Source organism: Falco peregrinus, chromosome W (genome assembly GCF_023634155.1).
Source record: "Falco peregrinus isolate bFalPer1 chromosome W, bFalPer1.pri, whole genome shotgun sequence".
In the NCBI taxonomy this organism is placed as follows: domain Eukaryota; kingdom Metazoa; phylum Chordata; class Aves; order Falconiformes; family Falconidae; genus Falco; species Falco peregrinus.
The window spans coordinates 6,494,283-6,509,979 of NC_073743.1; the positions used below are offsets into that span (position 1 = coordinate 6,494,283).

The 15,697-nt window shown below is 42.2% G+C and overlaps 1 protein-coding gene across 1 annotated transcript; it reads right to left on the reverse strand.

Annotated features, from left to right (window-relative positions):
* Nucleotides 1-3,704: 3,704 nt before the first annotated feature.
* Nucleotides 3,705-14,263, reverse strand: LOC129783111 (Krueppel-like factor 9). Its single transcript, XM_055792821.1, has 2 exons — nucleotides 13,798-14,263; nucleotides 3,705-3,862 (listed from the first exon to the last, which is right to left on the reverse strand). Exons 1-2 carry the CDS (start codon nucleotides 14,261-14,263, stop codon nucleotides 3,705-3,707), a joined length of 624 nt encoding a protein of 207 aa, XP_055648796.1.
* Between the last annotated feature and the right edge of the window lie 1,434 nt (nucleotides 14,264-15,697).

Here is a 15,697-nt window from a genome sequence, read left to right on the forward strand (position 1 = left end):
GACCTCAATGTCTTACCTGTAGTGAGGGGCCCAAAACTGAATACATTATTTGAGGTGCAGCCTCACCAGTGCTGAGTACAGGGGGACAATCACTTCTCTAGTCCTGCTGGCCACACAGTTTCTGATACAGGCTAGGATGCTGTCGGCCTTTTTGGTCAACTCTCTTTCAAAACTTAACTTCAGGATGCAAAAAATTAACCTGGAGTTTGTTTCATATGTTAGATTTGTTGTTTGCTTTTACTAAAAAAAGAAAAAAAATCCTAAAAAGCTAAATGAACAAAACAATACAATATATATCTCTAAAACTGATAATTCCCCATATATTCTATTAGTAGTTAATGAATCTTATTAATCCCATATGTCCTATGCTAAAATACAGTCTATATTAGAGCAAATCAGTTACTGTTTACGAGTGGGATTTTTTTTTTCTCAGAAACAGAATTTTGCTAGAAGTAATAACATGAGTCTATATGTTCCATTGTTTCATGGACCAAAGTACACCACCATCCCCCATCTGCTAATTGCTTTATAATGTGAAGAAACAATGACATTTCTTTAAATGTGCGTTCTACTCCAACTATTCGAGCTGGGAGCCCTAAATTTGGACATTTATATCCATATGTAGGTTATACCTGATAGCAAAAACATTTACATATTGATTTAAGAGGTGTTTATCAGCTGTAGCTCCCCATTGTAGTTGATAGGATGTGAGGGTGTTTCATATTTCACAGGCTCAGGCCTTAATTTTCCAGGTACTGCATTTGTCCTACAAAATAGCAACAATACAGACTATATGACAGATTCTACAGTTTGTGTGATCTTCACAGAGAAGAATGAAGATGAATGTGAATGCTCCTTTTAATTTTATTGGGTTACACATGGCCGTGACCCCACTCAACAAGGCAGCATTAACAGTACTGGTAAGCAAAACACTATATTTCTAGATTAATATAAATACTGCTGCTACCTATTTTTATTAGGAAGAACACATGTTCCTATAACTCAATTTGGACACCAGAAATTAAAGTTTGGTTTCTAAAATAAATGGTAAAAAAAGCTGAAATGGAGGTGATATGGAGAAATAATGTGAAATGGGGATAATGGACATGGATTGTGATTGTATGTGTCTGCTTAAGGAATGTGGGTATGGTGACTAGTCATGGGTGCGGTGACAACCACAGTTTTGAGGAGACACCTGCCCCTCTTCCTCTAACAAAGGGGAGACGGGGAGACGCCTGCCCCTCTTCCTCTAACAAAGGGGAGACGCCTGCCCTTCTTCCTCTAACAAAGGGGCTATTTAAAAGAGAATAAGAAAAGATGAGAGACATTCAAATGCTATCTAGAGGGAGGGAGTGCTAAGTCTCCTTGCTGGAAAAGATTGGGTGGTCACAATCACCTGAAGAAGATCGGGTGGTCACAAGGACATGAATCACCTGAAGAAGATCGGATGGTCACAAGAACATGAATCACCTACAAACCTGCAAGACCACCACATTCCAGGAAACGGACTGATAAGCTAATTAACATACGAAGCGGGGTTTAGGTAACAAATATGTATAGGCGTTAATTGAATATTCATTTGTTCATTGTATAAATGTGAGATGGTTCGTCACTTCGGGTATGCACGCTTGTGGAGGAGCGATCCCCCGTGCATCTGCGCGCAATAAACATACCTACTTTATAACTTTCGAGTTATAGAGTCTAATTCCGCACGTCAGAGGTAGAAAATGTGCTTGGTTTCCTGTCTTCACTGAAGAAAACACATCCCTTTTTATTGCACAGACTGCTCAATATTCCTAATGCCTTAAAAGCAGTTCTCCTTGCATAGATGGAATTTGTCATGAACTATATGCAAATTATTTCTAATTCCAAAAGCTATATACAGCTGTAGAAGAAAATACTCTCTGAGTTGATTTTTTAAAATGTTTGTTTCTAGGAAGCAAACTTTTTATCAAGTAATACAATAAGATACTGTAATTGCAGGTGTACTAACAAGATTTTTATGTAAAAATTTTTACAAGATGACCTAAAGTAATTTGTGAGTGAAACACTTTGGATTTCAGTGTGATTATCCTGAGATTAATTTGATCCAAAGACTAAGGGCTGTACTTCCCCTTCCTCTTTTTGAGAGGTGAAAACAGAACAGAAGAATGTTTCTTGAAAGAAAAATGCATAAACATAATTCTCCCCCTATAAGTAGTTGGGGAGGGAAAAAATCACTGATTCTTATAGTTCATACTTTTAACATAGCAAAGATGGAATACTCAGATAATGACAATGTTTTAAAGTTTTCCTTCAGTGATGCTTTTGCTCCTCTTAAAGAGCAAAACATAGTTTTAAAATAAATATTGCCTTTCTCAGTATTTGATGTGTCATGCATTACACAGGTACAATGCAAGGTACCTGGAGAAGCTTATGGCACACCTGTGTTATATTTCCAATTAACTCATGGTTCTCCCCCATACTCTACAGCAACAGCTATAAAGAGATATAAAGCCCTTTCAAAATGCTATTTACAATAATTCTAGCTCTTTCCATTAATAGAGTGCTCTTAAGGAAATGTCTACTCTCTCCATAAACACACATAACTGCCACTGGATTTTGCAGAAGTTAAACATATGAAGAGAATAAATCTTTAAAGCAAGTGTATGAATAGAAAAAAAAACTTTAAAAAGGAGCAGTTTATAAAGATGACAGCTACTGTTATGCATCCATTCAAGTAAAATAAAGCAGTTAGTGACATTTCTGTAGTACAGTACTGTATTATTGTCAAATGAAAGTATAGGGTAAATTGAGAGATGTATTTTTCTGCCCTCATACCCCTGCCACATTACACAGGCTGATTTCTATTTTTTCCAGGTAAGTAAATAAACGAGCTAAGTACACATACTGTCAGTAAATGACTGAGCTGTTGTGACTTTCTTTGCTTTAAGTATCTGCTTGAATTATACACATTTTAGTGGAAAAAGTGCAGTTTAGATTCAAAAGTATAGTTAATACAAAGAAAAATTGAAAAGACACATTTACTTTAATGGGTCTTCTTGAGTGTAAATTCACCTTATTTTTGTGTATCAATCAGATGCTATTAGTAACAAATGCAATGTTTCTCTTTACATTTTCAAATGAAGGATTATTCTGAGATAGAAGTAAATGCACTTTTAAAATGTGCTATGGAATTTTTACTTGAGAATTATTTAAGCAACTCAGAACGTGGTTTTACTCAATACATTTTAAATACAAGCGTCATTACATTGTTCGACAAAACACATTCATGATACAGCAATCACAAAGACCTTGGAATCACACTACTGTGGTGTCACAGGCCAAACCATCCAGTCAGACAATATACACCAGTGTTAATGCTTTAAATTACAAAAGAAAGTAATTGCCTAGACCAATCACCATCCCTTCCCTCATTCACTCTGCAATTCACTTGCTTAAGACTGTTGTTCCTAGCAAAGGGTGGTGAGGGGGGCACAGAGTACTTATTTTTTAAACTTCATCTACATGTGCTGTTCAAAGTGTGAGTAGAGACTATGAACAGCACAGCAGTGGACTGCTCTTGCACTGTTCACCATGTCCTTGACGCAGCTTGCTTCTCCCACTCCTCTCCCCAGGCCAGCTCTGCCTTCACAAGGAGCTGGACTTTTTGGATTGCTTGATCATGCTGGGGTGAAACTCAGTGTGGCGCCGGGCATGCTTTGTCAGGTGGTCACTCCGCATGAACCCATGAACCGCTTCTCACAGAGGGGGCACTGAAACTGTTTTTCGCCTGTGTGGGTTCTGTAGTCCCGGGTGAGCTCATCAGAGCAAGAGAACTTTTTAAGGCAGCTGGGCCATGTGCAAGGGAATGGTCGCTCTCCTGCAGGGAGGAAAGGTTGACAAGAAATTTAGGGGAGGGATAAAACCACCAGCACGTACAAACTTTGCTGCAGCAGGACAGCTGAGAAGGTGGGGAATATGCTGCTGAGGGGAAAAACCTGCTTTTGTTTCTTGCTATGGTGTCAGTGTCTGCAGAGCTGCTGATCACTTCATCAGGTTTCAGTCTCGCCTCTAGCAGAAGCCAAAAACCCCTCCAACTGCGTGAAACTTGCACTCTAGTGCAGAACCTAACATGATTCTAAATGCTGTCATAACAACTGATGAGCTCTGTCTATTCCTGTACTTTTTTTATGTTGTGCTCGCTACAGACTTTTGAGAAAGGAACACCACTATTATTCCTCTAACACTACCATTCTGCTGAATAAAATCTGTTACCATTAGAAAAGAAGCAAAAAAAAAAAAAAATCTCACCTAGGACAAATAATGGCAGTCCGGGATGAATTGAGTGGGAAGGGGATTGGAAGAGCTGTGCAACCCCAGGGCTACAAATATGTACAGCAAAATTGCTGTGGCTGTAGAAAGAAGGCCTATGTTCCCCTTCTTTTCCTTTCCCTTTCTCCCAGAAATCCAAGCTGCTCCATAAAATAAAGGACTCCCCTCAATCTCTTAGATGGCTGATTTGAGGGCAAGAAAATGATCTGATTATTCACAGCTCTATCAATACAAATGTTTGGACCACAACGGATCATAATCCAATTAAAATTTTATTAATTATAGCAAGTAGAATATGAGCAAAAACAGCGCTGGACGACAGGGGAGTCTGCGCTCTGCCAACTGCCGTACTGAGCAGTTCAAACTTTTTATACATCTTTACTTCCGTGTTCATGAGGTAGTGGAGGTACTCTGCGCATGCTTCAGTTGTTGTTAGGGGGTCGTTTTCTGCCTCCTGGTGGTCGTTGAGGCCGAAGTAAGAAGTCTTCCTCCTTCGTCCCATAGTTGACCCCTCACTCATATGTCCTTATATGGGGTTGTTTGTCCTGTTTCTGTCGGTTCCTGGATATCTGGTGGTTATCTTATCTTGCACAAGCGGTATCTGGTTTAGTTGATTGCGGTTATCCTATCTTACACAAGCGGTGTCTGGTGGCTGTTTGCATAAGCGATTTCATATCTTTTGTTGCCTAACCTTTACATTGGGTTTAACATAAATCTTAATAAACAATACCCTAGTCCATAGTTTCTTACACCCCTCAATCTCTTAGATGGCTGATTTGAGGGCAAGAAAATGATCTGATTATTCACAGCTCTATCAATACAAATGTTTGCTATGATGGTAAAGAACAAAACCAAACACCTTAACCTAAAATACACTGCACCTTTGTTTAAAACACAAGGATGTGAGGAGTGAACAGTACTCACAATAATTTCCCTAACTTCCCAAATCCCTGCAGTTCACCTTTGCAGGTTGCATGGGCTTTGCGTACAGTCACAGACTCAATTCTTCCTGATTTGCAAAGCTGACTGTGGTAGGTTGACCTTAGCTGGCTGCCAAACCCCCACCCAGTCACTCTCTTGCTCTCCCTCCTCAATAGGACAGGGAGAGAAAAAAAGATGGACAAGCTCATGGGTTGAGATAAAGGTAGTTTAATGAGAAAAGCAAAGGCAAAAAGAGGCAGATGCCTCCCATCAGCAGGCAGATGTCCAGCCACTTCCTGGGAAGTAGGGCCTCAGTACATGTAGCAGTTGCTTCAGAAGACAAATGCCTTAACCATGAATGCCCCCCTCTTCCTTTCCCTCAGATTTTATTGCTGAGAATGATATTATATGGTATGGAATACCCCTTTGGTCAGTTTAGGTCAGCTGTCCTGGCAATGTCCCCTCCCAACTTCTTGCCTACCCCTAGCATACTGGCCTTTGGAGGGTGGTTTGGAGAGACAACCTTGATGCTGTGCCAGCACTGCTCAGCAGTAGCCAAAACACTGGCATGTTATCAACATGGTTCTAGCCACAAATGCAAAGCACAGTACTATATGGGCTGCTATGAGGGCAGTTAACTACATTCCAGCCAAACCCAGTACAATCTCCACCCCTTATTCCATATCATTTGCGTTATGGTCAGGTCAGTACACTGACTCAGTTATATGACACAGAAGGAAATGAAAACTTTTAAGTTTGCATAAAAGTTTTCAGTCACCGATATCACATGCCAGTACATTTTGATGCCTTAATTCTCTTTCTTAAGAGTCTCCTGAAGGGAATATAAATAACAGCTATGTGACATTATAGCCAACCATGAAATATAAAAAGCTATCCCAGGAGTGTTTCCAACTTGGAAGAGTTGGAAAGAAATTTAAAAACTCCAGTATTTCTTGATACTGTGAAGTTTGATACAATACACAAGCTCACTTTACATTTACAGATCACCAAAAAAGGAGTCATTTACAAGCAAGTGTGCCTTGGAATAACTCCTCAGACACAGCAGCAGAGATGAAAGACCAGGCTAAAGAGTTGAGGAATTAATAGCCCAGAAGCCAGGATGACAACCAGTAATGAAAAGCATTTCAAAGCTTTAGAGAGAAGAATGGGGGCAGAGGAGTGGGGGGAAGACGACTGATGGCATCCAGATGTGATGTCAAAGAGGAAGATGGTGGACTAAATAAGCTGATATTTAGCCACACAATGGACCCTTAAAGCCTTAGTGAAATTCTCATAAGTAATGTAGTAATTTTAATGGTTTAGGCTTCTAATTATATGGTATTCCTTGACAGGCAGACTATCCCAAAATGACCAGCATTTGGTAGTTTTAGCTAGATGAGTAAAAGTTTGCATATTAAGGCAGCCTCTTAGGCTAGCCACAGCATAGCCTGCTTCATGTGTAATTCCTTTCCTCATCTCACAGCAAGACTGGCTCTTGGTCAAGAAAGAAGGAAGCAGAAATAGAAAAATGCCAATTTAGCCTGGTATATTAACCCAGAGCAGGGTGGAAACACCACTGCAAGCCATTCTGACCTGTGGGTTATTTTTTACAGATTTCTTGTTTTCCTGCTGTATGTTTTTAAATGTGGTTGGAAGCCTTTTGGAATAAGCACTGTCTGTATAGAAGAAATTAAAACTCTGTATTTGCTCATGTACACATGAAGGCCATCACAAATACAACCCAGGACAACACTGGGAGGTGTGCACAACCACAAAGAGCACTTGTGTGATGGCACTATGCTAACTGGTCTCTTCTGGCTTTGCTCTGCTTCATGTCTGCACATGACATTTGAGTCAAGTATTTCACTTGTACTGCTCTTCTACCATCTCATGGTTTCTGTCACAACTTCTTGAAGCAGGCATCAGTGGGAGGTGTAGAAAAGCTTTCTAGATCCCCCAGAGAGTATGGGAGAAGTACATGTGTGGAGGCATCTTGTATATGGCTCTATATCAGGTACCTACACTCCAGAGCAGCAGAAAAAGGGGAAAGGGAGAAAGAAAAAAGAAGGGAAGGAAAAAAAAAAAGAAGAAAGAAAGCATATTCCCACAGCTTCAACACACAGATTCAACTCTCTGTGGTTCAAATAGGAGAATCTAGCATACATTCTTGACTTTGTCTTCCAAGATCCTTCTGAAACTCTGTGGCTGCTTGAACTCAAACTTTCCAAAGAAATCTTGGTATCCTGAAAAGATCTTATCCTGATCTACAATCCTTGACTTAGACATAACCACAATAAGCATCTTTTCCTTTCTTCTTCCTGTGAACCCACTCAGCCACCACTCCTGTTTCTGTGTCTCGCAAAGTATCACAGGTTCTGTAGATGGATGAGTACAAAAAACATGGTCCAGCTTATTGCAGAAAAAAAATGATGGACAGGCTTTATTCCTTGCCTCAGAATAGCTATTATTTCAGGTCTCTCTTACTTTTGTCTTGCATTGTCCTTGTTTCACACACACACTCTGAATGAGCAGTTTTCTGTGGGACATGTGGACACTCATTCAAAATCCAAGATATTCTGATGAAGATGAATCTCACAGGCATCTGTACACCCACTTCTGAGCAGTGGACTGGAAGCATTTCAAGCAGCCTTTTTCCTCTTCTGAGAGAGTCCAAAATTGGATCATTAAAACATGGCAACCAAAGCTACAGATGCTGGTGAGAAACAGCACAGAGCAAGATCAGCAGTGAGGGTGGTATGTACTATTTGTATAAAACAAGGACTTCTAGAACATTTAAACCTCAACCAGCTAGTCTTGCAATGGATTTAACAGACACCTAATCAATGTCAAGTGATTACAGGATAGGCAACAGATGGATAATTTGCATCAATAAGTTTATTCCGCCAGCACTCAGGACTTAACACCACAGGTTGATTAAGGTGTTAAAAATGCCACTTTCAGCAAGTAGACTGCTCTGACATCCTCAAAACTACCACTCAACAGCTGCTTACATGTGCAGGTGCTTAAGTTTCTTTAAAAAAAGAAAACAATAACAAAACAAAAAAAACCCACCACCAAACCCAGATGCAAAACCACCCACTAAAGCCCGGCTCTACTGAGCTGTAGAGAGTCCTAGCTCATGCCTGAATCCATGAGACTCAATCTTGTTGTTAACCCATCTGATACCGTCAGATGTAAGAAACATCCTTCTAGGTTCTCTACTGGATTACATCCCTCCCTGTATGCCTTAGAAAAGGTTTTATTTGGGGGATTGTGCTCCTTTATGTCTATTAGTCAGGGAAGCTATCTGGGAGATGAAAGACCTCACCTGAGAGTTAAATTCACACTTTTCATAGCTGAGAAGAATATCCTTAGCAATAGACTCTTGGGTACTCTGGGGCAAATCTCTACCTCTTCTCCTTTTCCATCTTTTCTCCATTTGAACTTCCTCCATTTTTCAGTAATATTTAAATATTAACTGAGCGATGGAGAAAGACCAACTCATAGCATGGTGCTTAGGGCACTTATCTGGTATTGAGAAGCACTGGGTTTAGGTTCCTGTTCCATCTAAATAATTAAATGCTTGTTAAAGAGGAACAGCTTCAAAAGGGTAAGGAGCAGAAACTTTCTCCAGAGGGGTCTCTTTCCAAACTCCACAGAGCAGAGACTTGAAAACTGGTCTTTCAGCTACTGATGGCATTTTCTAATTACCAAGATACTGGGTATAATAGTGTTATGGAACTTGTCCCCTCCCTCCTCTCTAGCACAAAGAGGAATGACTTGGCATACATACTTTGCTTCAGAAGAAGGTTCATGGCTAGGCATCCTGAGCGAAGATAGGACCATCCTTCTCTCCAGCCTGAAGCCAGGCACTGAACTACTGACATGCTAACACAGACAGCCCTATGCACAGCTGGGGCTCCCTCTTTAAGGTTCTTGGCTCTCCTTATGCATTTGGATTGCAAAGAAAGACCTTTCTTCAGATTTCACTTGGTGACCTGGCTCTGCAGAGATCAATGTTGCAAGCATCTGTGGGGCTAGCTGAAAGTAACCACAGTGAACATGCCTGTAGGGCCTCTACCACAACCAGGTGGACAATGGCTAAGTTCAGCTTGCTTAAAGCAAGCATTGTCCTCACTGCAGTGTACTCTTCTGTTCCCTGAAGATATGTGTGAAGGAGGTTAAGTGGTGGTTATCTTATCAAGTTGCTCACATACAGACAAGCCTAACACTTGTGGCCAGAAACATGTATGATGAAATTGAGGTACATTACTGGTCTCGATTTTATGTGTATTCAGAAAGAAAATATAATTTTGATTATTTTAATATTAATTCATTAGTCAATATTTCAACAGACTCTTCCTTCAAGTTTAAGGTATTAATAGAAATTCATAGTGCCTTTGAACCATCAGGTTTAGAGAATTACTAGTAAGATACAGACCTTTAACCTCTGAAGTCTTTGGTCTTCTAACTTTATTTGCTCTTTCATGTCTCATTTTCTGTTAGCTGACCAAATATGGTCCAGTGAATTTTTAGATTCTCAATATTACACAGCACAAATCAGTATTCAGAGCTTTCCACCTTGTTTTGTTAGCATCCATGAGTAAAAAGTCATGTTGGTACAAGCAAGATCATAGGTGTGAACCAAAGTTGTAAAGTCATTGTCCAAGATTGAGAGATTAAGGTTAAATATTAAAACTTTAAGACCAGGAAGTTTTTAATTGATAGCTGTGTACCTACTTCAACTAAAGGCTACAAAACAACAAGAAACCAAATTGATGGCCTGATTAAGAAGTGGAAGCTAGATGGAAGGGATTCAAAGATCTAAGATGAGATAAATTATTTTTTTTAACAAAATGGTACTGAGGAGGGAGCATTAACACTCCACAATATATAGTTATGAATAACTGGAGGCTAAACCAAATCCCACTGTTGCTACGGAACTGTTCTGCAATTTATAAAAAATAATTAGCATTAGCAGCATCATTTAGTATTTCAGTTGGTTACTATTAACTGTTCATATTAGAAAGCTCTCAAAGTTTATTTACTGCTGCATTTTTGTAACGTTTTTAATCACACAAAACTACAGTGAAGGTACATTAGTGTGTCCAAGTTAAGCATTTAATACTTGGAGTTATGTGCCACCCACAAGTGAGTGGCCTTTGTAAGCCTCACACCACTTCAGAAGATACTTAGAACTATACTGCATACAGCAAGCAGTGTGAGTTGTACAGTATATTAATATTAATGTTAACACCCAAAATGCTATCCCAGTTGATGTCTCTTTTGGTCCCCATATCAGGGTGGGTATCTCAGCACTAAGTGGAAGTGATACTAATATATTTCCTTTGTCACTTATGAGCCACAATTTTGCAAGGCATCAGTTACCTTCAGCCTCCAAAAGAGGATTTGAGCTGAAACCTTTGAGTTGATAATACAGTATCTTTAGGGTAGGTATTGAGGTTATTTAAGGTCACCAATGAACATCATCTTTCCTTGCTTATGGAGACAGTCTTAACTCCACCTAAACACAGAGTCCATCCAGTAATCCTCCTTCTCCTGACCTCTTGAGCCAAGCACATAACAGATCTCTTAATAGGGCACAGGTAGATAACCAACTCCAGGTCTTTTCCCTTGCAATACAAATATAGCTAGATGAACAGGCAAGTCAGAGCAACAGAAGTTTAGCCAGTATTCAGATTTGACCATGCCCTACTCAGACTGCACTAAATACTAAAGCAGTAACTTGCAACACATTCCCTCAGTGATAAATTCATTTTTTACTTCACCACTTACTATCATTGCCAATATACAAAAACCAGAAAAGAAGTAATTTACAAAAGAGATATAAAACACATTGTAGTGTGTTTCCTTTGATCCATGCCTTTCCTTACTCATGCACAGCCCTTTAATCTAGAGAAATTAAAGTCTACAATTACTATGATCTTAATTGTTAGGCAGAAGCAGAGGAAATAAGAGTTGCTGCAGCAGAGGGGTTTTTTTAATCACCAAGTTTCCATTTTGCCACGCCCTCTAAACCACTTGGGAGTACATAGGTATTAAAGGACACTGTTATGAATGAAGCCCTTGTGAAAAATATCATCTCAGCTGAGATAGGTTATGATAACAGGAACAGCTGAGCAGAGAAGAATCCAATCCCATATGGACAGTGGCTAAATCCTCTAGGGAGTATAAGTTAACATGCTTGTATCATTTGCAAAGTAATCTAAGTCCCTGAAGAAAGTCTCTTCCATGGGGAGTCTGTGGGGCTGACACAGGTTTTTAAGTCACATACTTTTGGAATTTTCCCCTTAAGTTCATTTGGTCCTTCACCTGACTGAGGGGGTCTACCAACAAAAGCCAAAAGGTATAATTTATCACCATGCAAGGGAGACATGGCCTCCCCTTTGCAAGGAGCTATGCCAAGATTTAACAGTTCACATAGCCCAGAACCGAGACAGAGTATGGTGCCAACATACAACGCAACTTCAATACTCAAGCCATTGCTAGGATCTTGAACCATCCAGTTTCCCTGGCACAAAGCAAAGCTTAAAGATACTAAGAACTATCAAAACACAGGCTTCAAAACTGATGAATTAAACCTGGCTTCAAAAAGGTAAAAACAGTAGTTGAGCATTACCAAATACACATCCTTTCAAAGAACAGCAGGAGAGCTTTTTTTTTTTACCCCAGGCCACTGATTTATTTTAGAAAATGGGCCAAAAATCTTTACTACTGCAAGTGAGCAAAATGCCATTAGTGTCTCTGAAACTTGCTCATTTATATGAGTAGAGGGTTTGCCTCTGTGTTCTTTCAGAGCTTAATACTCTGAAAAGTAGCAAGGATTTCTTTACATTCAGAACATGCTCAGCATCTTCATATAAAGCTGCTCTGCCACACCCAATCTTATAGTATACATCTGCATTGGGTTTACATGGCAAGGTTTTGGGAGAGGGAGGGGGGCTGCAAGGGTAGCCTATATAAGAAGAGATCAGGGGGTGCCCCTGTGCCAGACAGGTGGTTTCAGCCAGCTCCATAATGGATCCACTACTGGCCAAACCTGAGCTAATTAGCAATGTTGGTAGCACCTCTGTGATAACATATTTAAGAAAGTGTAAAAAAAAAAAATGCTATGCAGCAGCTGCGAGAAAGAAGAGTGAGAAAATATGTGTGAGAAAACCCTAGAGATACCAAGGTCAGTGAAGAAGGAGGGGAAGGAGGTGCTCCAGGCTTCTGAGCAAAGATTCCCCTGCAGCCTGTGGAGAAAAGCATAGTGAGGCAGGTTGTCCCCCTACAGCCCATAGAAAGAGACATGCTGAATCAGGTGAATATGCCCTGAAGGAAGCTGCAGCATGTGGAGAACCCACAGTGGAGCAGGCTCCTGGAGGAAAGGAAACTGCAGCCTGTGGTAAGGAGCCCATGCTAGAGCAGTCTGTTCCTGATGGACTCTACCCCACAGAAAGGACCTGTGCTGGAACAGTTCTTGAAGGACTGTATCCTGTGGGAGGGACCCCACACTAGAGCAGGGGAACAGTGTAAGGAGGAAAGTGCAGCAGAGATAAAGTGTTACAAACTGACCACAACCTCTATTTCCCATCCCCCCTATGACACTTGGGGTTGGTGGGGAGGAGGTAGAGAAGTCAGGAATGAAGGAGTGAAGGTGAACCTGGGAAGAAGTGGGTGGTAGTGCTTGAGGTTGGGTTTTATTTATTTTAAAAGTTTTGGGTTTTGTTTCCTCACTGTGCTACTCTATTTTTAATTGGCAATAAATTCATCTTCCCCAAGTAGAGTCTGGTTTGCCCATGACTGAAATTGGTAAGCAATCTCCTTATCTAGATCCATGAGCTTTTCCACCTTATTTTCTTCCCCTGTCCTGTTGAGGAGAGGGAGTGAGAGAGCAACTAGGTGGAAATCTGGCAGCCAGCCAAGGTTAAGCTATCACAGCATCTATAATGAAGGTGACTGTCACATAACTAAGAAACTTACGTGCTGTAGTGCTGGATCAGAAAGTCTGATTCAGGAAGCTCATAAATAAAAGCAACACAGCAATTTTGGAATATCAGTCACCGAAAACTTATCTTCAAACTGATCCATTTGCCTAAAGTGTATTCCACTTTCCAAAGGTTGCTACCTTTTAAAAAACCAAGATTTTCCACGAGACTTGCTCTTCTGCTCCCTGCTTTTTTCTTGGGCTTTCCTCCATTTATTGCCAGACCTTTCACACCAGGACTATTGGAGGAGCTGAGCTGGGCTCTCTACTGAGGATTCAGGAAGCCCACGGGTGTGCGGGAAGACAAGCCCTGCCCCACTACCGCAGCCCTGCCTGGGGCAGTTGGCCCCTGGCTTGACAGACACTGAACCTGACTAGGCCACAGTATTTTAAACAACCCTGAGGGCTCTTGGCCAGATTTATGGTGCTACTGATGTAGGGCTCATACAGGACCCCCCCCACCCGAAGTGTGAGAGAGGAAATAAGTGATATTGCAGCAAACGATCCCTACAGGGTTCATATAAGGACAAGCAGCTTCCTCGAGACACCCGCCCCGCACGCTCACAGCTTGCCTGTGTGCACTCGGTAGTGGGCTTTCAAGTGTGAGGACTTTCCATAGACCTTGCCACAGCCGCTGTACAGGCACTTGTGCCGCTTCTCAGCCACCAGCTTCCCCTTGGGGGGCATGGTGCTGTGCAGGTAGGGGGGCTGCCCCAGCGCCAAGTTGCGTGCTGGGCTCGACCCTGGCTCTGCGGTCAAGTCACTGTCAGAGTCCACATCCTCATCCAGGCTCTCCAAATTGCTGCTGCAGATGGAGGGGACAGGCAGGGGACAGTACTTGTTCAGCTCCAGGAGGCTCTTGGCAATGGTCACCAAGGTGCAGTAGTTCTTCCAAGCGTCACAGGAGTCACACAGCTCCTTTCCCACCTGCTCCTCACCTGGCACTTTCAGCCGTGCTGTCTCAGGCACAGCAGAGCGGTTGGAGATGGACACCAGGCACTGGGCAGCCACGAAGTCCATGTAGGCAACACCCAACATGGTACAGGAGTAGTCCCACCGCCGCCGTCCAAAGTCCTACTCCCGCTGCCAGCTGCACTTCACCAAGTCCCCAAGTGGTGTGGGGCACCTCAATACATTCCCTTGGGGCCTGCCACACTGTCGCACCAGGTGCTGCAACCCATGGTCCACCAACTCCTGGAGGGTATTGGGCAGTGTGCTGCTGGGATGAGGTTCAGAGACACAGCTGTCAGTGCCAACCTTGAATAGTTCACTGGAGGATATTTAATAAAAGAAAACGTGAGGGGGGAAAAAAATTTTCAAATTGCTTTTAGGGCTTGTTTTTCACTCTCCCAAGGCAATATTCAGCACATGGAAGGCAGTGCTGAGGAACAGTACTTCATAGCTCTCACGGTCGGCCTGGGTCTGGCGACAGTGGCAGATGCAGAGGCACAGACCCTAGTAGAGAAGAAAATGCTGGCTGCCACGAGCACTCCTGCTTAGGAACTGCCGCACCAAATCCCATCACATTAGGCTCAGAGCCCCCCCATCCGCCAACAGACAGCACAAGTTAACTCTGTTTACCTTCTTGCCTCTTTCACTCAGATGAGCCTTTTTGCATGGAGGGTGCACCCACCAATTCTTATGCTCTCTCCCTAGACCTCGTGCAACTCTGGGTGCTTTGTGCACCCGTTTAAAAGGGCGATGATGTGAGGGGAGAGAGAGAACGGGCATTTACGTCTTCCTCGCAGCTCCCTGGTCACAGACTCTTCGAGGCTTGATTCACACCACCGACTCCGTGCCCTCCTACGTGTGAGGTGTGTAGTCCTGCTGGCAGGCTGCGGGGGACCGCCAGGGCGGCCAGCATAGCCGGTGCCGCGTGGCATGGAGAGGGTTAAGTGTCTTGCTAGAAATCCTACAGTCCCAGCAACCAGCCTGCTAATGAAAAGTGAGCCAGCTGATGCCACTTAGCAAGGGCTCAACTAATCAGAGCGAGGTTCTGAAGGGTGCCCAATACTTGTAAACCCGGTGGGCTGAAACGGTTCACCCAGGTAGGTGCTCCAAGACCTCCAGCTGACTCTTCTGTAAAACTAACAGGCCTTCTTTCCACCCAGTACAAGAAAGCATAAGTTTAGGGTAATGTAAAATTACTTAACGAGTAACTTTTGTATGCATTCATATGTGTGTTTGTAGTTGACTTCCTGACTTTCCATCTAGAGGAATCTCATTGAATCTCATTTCTCCCTGCCAGGAAAAAAGCAGCCATACCATAGGCAGCTCTATATATCCTCGAGGAAAGGGTCAGCACAAGTTTTCTGAATTAACCTGCTGCTGCACACACATTCCCTCACAGAGAGCTGCAAGAGACTGCTCAGGTCACTGTGCAGTGGATATGAAGTAAAAACAGGTCCACAGTGCACAGGCCATTCCCTGGTACCCTTTGACATACCTAAATCTTATGTAAAGGATCAAAAG